Here is a 4226-nt window from a genome sequence, read left to right as displayed (position 1 = left end):
AGAGTTATGTCGCACTTGACCCGGTAGGCTGTGCGACGGACTTTTGAACGTAGCAGTATGTAAATAGTGGGTATAAATTATCTACATCTCATCCGTCGAAAGTCAAACCGCGATGCCAACAATGAACCGCTTAGCTGGGGTGTTTTGCTTTACCTTCTAAACAGATGGTTGGGCCTGCACTGGTGATACGTTGTTGAAAGCCCGAGAAGTACTCCACGTGATAATGTGAGCTGTCTATCACATAGAACCTGTCTGCGTTCCGCTGACTATTCCAGCCAAATGAACACACGCTGAGCAAGGACGACAGGGCGGCGAGATAAATACCCAGTTCGTCTCTCTCAATTTAACGGGGGAAGTGCTGCAACCTCTTGTAGAATCACTGCGTCACATATGTATCTTCTGTGTGAAGCGGATAGCTAGATGTCCGGCATGGTACATGATTTGCTGGTGAAATCTTCTCCTCTTTGGACACGAGGATTTCAATAAATACTTTTTCAAGAGACGCTTGTCAACCCAGGACGGACAGCTTTGGATGCTCCAAGATAACTTACTCAGGACTTCAAAGACTGCTCCTTGATTGTAGTGAGTCACAGTTGGAAATGGTAAAGCGTTTCCATCTCGCCAGCGAGAATCCTGCACTATTTCACCAAAGTTCCAATGTGCCCTGGTATCAATCGTCGTCGTCGGGTCCCCAGCGTCGCTAGACTAGTCAGCCCTGGGAAGGAAGCTCGAGCCGGCCGCGCCCGTGCTGGGAAGGAAAGCCGAGACGAGACACCACGACCACGCGCGTCAAACGGCACCAAAATGGCTACCTGTTCGCCATCTCTGGGCACACCCACGTATCCCGGCTATCTGGAACAGATGCAAGATCTTTCCGGATTGATGTAGGATGTGACTCAATGGCCAGTGTTTGGTCGGGACGTTCCTGCCGCGTGCAGGGGCGCGTTGAAGGGCGTACTTTGAGTCACCGACAAGACTGTGTAGGAATAGAACAGGTCAAGTTGGAAACTATAAGAGATGCATTTCAACTTTCTCAGGATATGGCGAGCTACATGTAATCTTCATTTGAAATCCTGTGTATCTTTTCTCTGGGCCTCCCGTCTTTCCTGATCCCCTGACTCGTCGGCAAACAACATTACAACCCTTCCGCAAATGGCCACCAAAATGTCGAAAGGCAAAGTTTGTCTCGCGTAAGTTTATGCCAGAATCCAGGTCGTTACAGACATGGCAACATGCTGAGAACATCGTCAATGGCTACTCCGGCGGCGTAAATCCTCTCTCCCGATGCAATACCGCTTCACATTTGACAGCACAACCCGCCCAAATGGCACCTACATGGTATAGACTGATGTCAATCGCTAGCTCGATACTTCAGTCATCCTCGCTTGGCTAGTGGAACAGAATTACGAAGTCATGTTCGTTATCTGACATACCCGTCAATCGGCGTGTCCCCCACTGACGCCTCGAAAGCTGCTACATTGCCGACGTCGGACAGGAGGAATCTGATTGGGCTTCCGTTGAGAAGAAAGGTAGCGTGCTTGAATACTCTCGAGATAATTGCTTGTCCTGACAAAAAGAACACAGCTCTGCAGATTGGTGCGAAGAAGGTGCGGCACCTCACGCAACGCCTGGCTGTAGACCGAGGAAGACGACAATGTCACTGATGATCGCGCCGTTGTAGTTGATCGTCGATGACTTGAAGCGGGAATTCGTAGAGTAGGGCATATCCCCGCGTCAACTTTGCTAAAGCTTACGTCTTTTGCGTAGGGAGTTGTGCTGGAAAGCTGTCCAATGCGTGAGAAAACTTTGCAGCGATTCTCCGGGTTTGACTGAAGGCAACGTATAGAACGCTGTTTACGAGAATCTCTACTTGCTAGGTGAGCTTTCCCATGTCCACTCGAAAGACGCCCTGACTGACAAAATGCAGGAACCAGCCTGGCTCGGCCAGTCATCGCTCGTGGCCAGATGAGGGCTGCCGTCCGAGAAGGGTGCCAATTCGTATCCCATGGCTGTGTATGTCCGATTGCACTACTCCCTGCAAGCGAGGCTAATTCGTGGCAGACTGGCAAAGGCAATGATCAAGTGAGGTTTGAGCTGACATTCGCCACGATCAATCCCGAAATACGATGCATTACTCCTTGGCGCCTTCCTGAGTTCTACAAGCGATTTGAGGTATGTCCACGCGTTTTATGCGATGGAAGTCCCAAGCTGAAAGATGATCTCATAGGGTCGAAACGATCTCCTTGACTATGCCACTGGGAAAGGTAATGCTGCAGGACCTCGGCGAGTATCCTCTTCCAAGCTGACAAAACCTCAGGAATCCCACCATGAACAAGTATAGCTGACAAGAGTAGGCGGGCGTCCTCGAAAACCTAGACGTGACCCCTCCAGAGGACATGTGGACTAAGACAGTTTCCCCCCTGAAAGCTCCCGATACGCCCCTTGATATCGCGATCAACTTTGAGAAAGGAACACCGGTGAAAGTGGTCACGCCGCAGCGGACCGCTACCGATTCTGTTGAGCTCTTTGGGCTGTTGAATCGGATCGGCGGGGAACATGGAGTTGACCGTATTGTAGGTTTATGATTAACTTCAAGGGCTTTCCAGTTTTGAGCTGACAAGCGCGGCAGGACATCGTTGAGAACCGATTTATCGGACTCAAGTCCCGTGGATGCTATGGTATGACGACAGTAGCCATGTCTACATGCAACTCATGCTCTGACACAAATTAGACTCCCCAGCCATGACCATCCTCCGCCTCGCCGACATCTCCATCGAGGGACTGTAAGAAGACATCACCACCGACACCAGCGTGCATATGCTCAGAATTCCTAGTGTCCTTGACGGTCGAGTCATCTCTTTGCGAAACACGATGAGCCAGCAGTGGTCTGAGCTCATTTACCAGGGTGCTTACTTTAGCCCTGAGAGGGCGTTTCTGCAGCGTGAGCTGTTATACACTGAAGATTCCGAAAAGCAGGTGATCGTGAGCTCACAAGCATGGCAGCAAGCCTCGACTACTCTCAGCAGAGGGTCAACGGCCAAGTCCGACTTCGCCTGTACAAAGGCAGCGTCTATGTACCCGGACGCTCATCGGATGAGAAGCTGTACTCCGAGGAGGATGCTTCGATGGATTCTCTGATTACGTTTGATCCTCTGGATACGACTGTGTTCATTACTATCCAGGCTATTCGCGTGAAGAAGGTGTGTGTCATTTCATAGAATGGCGAGGTCCGACAAGCTGACTTAATATGTAGTGCGGTATGCAAATGGCGGATGCCGGTGTCAAGTTCTAATTTTGGTTCGTCTTATGAAATGGTGAGGAGGTTGGCGGTTTTTTTATTGGACTGTGAAACTCTGGGCCAGAAAAGTCTATTGCGAGTGCGCAGTCTAGTAGTCTATGAAATAACGGAAATTCCAAAGAGATTGACAAGGTCTAAAGGCATCATGTACACCCACCCGCTCAGTGTTATCGCTACTTGCGGGACGTGGCATATGTCGCAGCCGCACCCGATCCCTGGTGTCCACCTGCATAAGCCGAGGCCGATCCCGCTGCGGGTACTTCCGCAATGTTGTTGAACGGCTCTTGCCAAGACGGCTCGGTAAGCCAGCGCCCGACGGGATAGCTGGCGCTTGAGCTTTGAGCCGAGCGCTGACCACGGTCCAGCGAGGGGTCTTGCCATGAGCGGTTAACCGGGACGGTGCTGAAGCTTTTGGAGCTCTTGCTGCTGGAGCCTGTTTTGACATGAGTATGGATATCACTGAGACATACTGAGTTGGGATGCTTACTCTTTGACTTGGATGAAGAAGATTGCTTGGCCGAAGACTTCGCCATTGTGATGATTGAGTAGAGTATGTTGAGGTTGGAAACCTAAGTCTTGCTGGTGACCAACAGGGCAAGTCCAGAATTCTAATGTGGCTAGGCTGCTTCTTGTTGTGATGCTGATGGCAGTGGCAAGGTCGTCTGGTAGTTTGCGGTGATATAGCTCAGTGTGTAGTAACTAAGGTGGTTGTGAGACTGCATGTGCTGATGATGAAAGTTCTTCCATGTAAACTAAATCGAGAATCAGGCTGATCTTTATACGTATTTGCTCACCTCTTTTTCACGGAGATTTGGGAGAGCTTGAGAAATCTCGTCCAACTGTGTGACACTTTTACTGAGACGGTGGTCTCCTCTTCTTCCCAAGTTCTAGGGCTGTTCTCTCAAGCGCCAACAGTTCCACATGTGCC

The 4226-nt window shown here is 50.4% G+C and overlaps 1 protein-coding gene and 1 pseudogene across 2 annotated transcripts; one reads left to right on the top strand and one right to left on the bottom strand.

Moving 5' to 3' along the window:
* Window positions 1-1164: 1164 nt before the first annotated feature.
* Window positions 1165-3292, top strand: GCG54_00001035 (annotated as a pseudogene). Its single transcript has 14 exons — window positions 1165-1179; window positions 1223-1267; window positions 1363-1415; window positions 1471-1529; window positions 1585-1677; window positions 1847-1877; window positions 1928-2013; window positions 2062-2172; window positions 2355-2573; window positions 2630-2678; window positions 2732-2783; window positions 2835-2941; window positions 3004-3200; window positions 3254-3292. Coding segments are annotated over exons 1-14 (1156 nt in total).
* A 179-nt stretch (window positions 3293-3471) lies between these two features.
* On the bottom strand, window positions 3472-3831 carry GCG54_00001034 (uncharacterized protein; the record flags this gene model as incomplete). Its single annotated transcript, XM_045401162.1, has 2 exons — window positions 3472-3731; window positions 3786-3831. The coding sequence occupies 2 exons, from the start codon at window positions 3829-3831 to the stop codon at window positions 3472-3474; spliced, it is 306 nt and encodes a 101-aa protein (XP_045259087.1).
* Between the last annotated feature and the right edge of the window lie 395 nt (window positions 3832-4226).

The sequence above is a fragment of the Colletotrichum gloeosporioides genome (assembly GCF_011800055.1).
Source record: "Colletotrichum gloeosporioides strain Lc1 chromosome Unknown consensus_81, whole genome shotgun sequence".
Taxonomy (NCBI): Eukaryota; Fungi; Ascomycota; class Sordariomycetes; order Glomerellales; family Glomerellaceae; genus Colletotrichum; species Colletotrichum gloeosporioides.
Note: the sequence above shows the minus strand (reverse complement) of the source record. Positions and strands in the feature narration are given on the sequence as shown.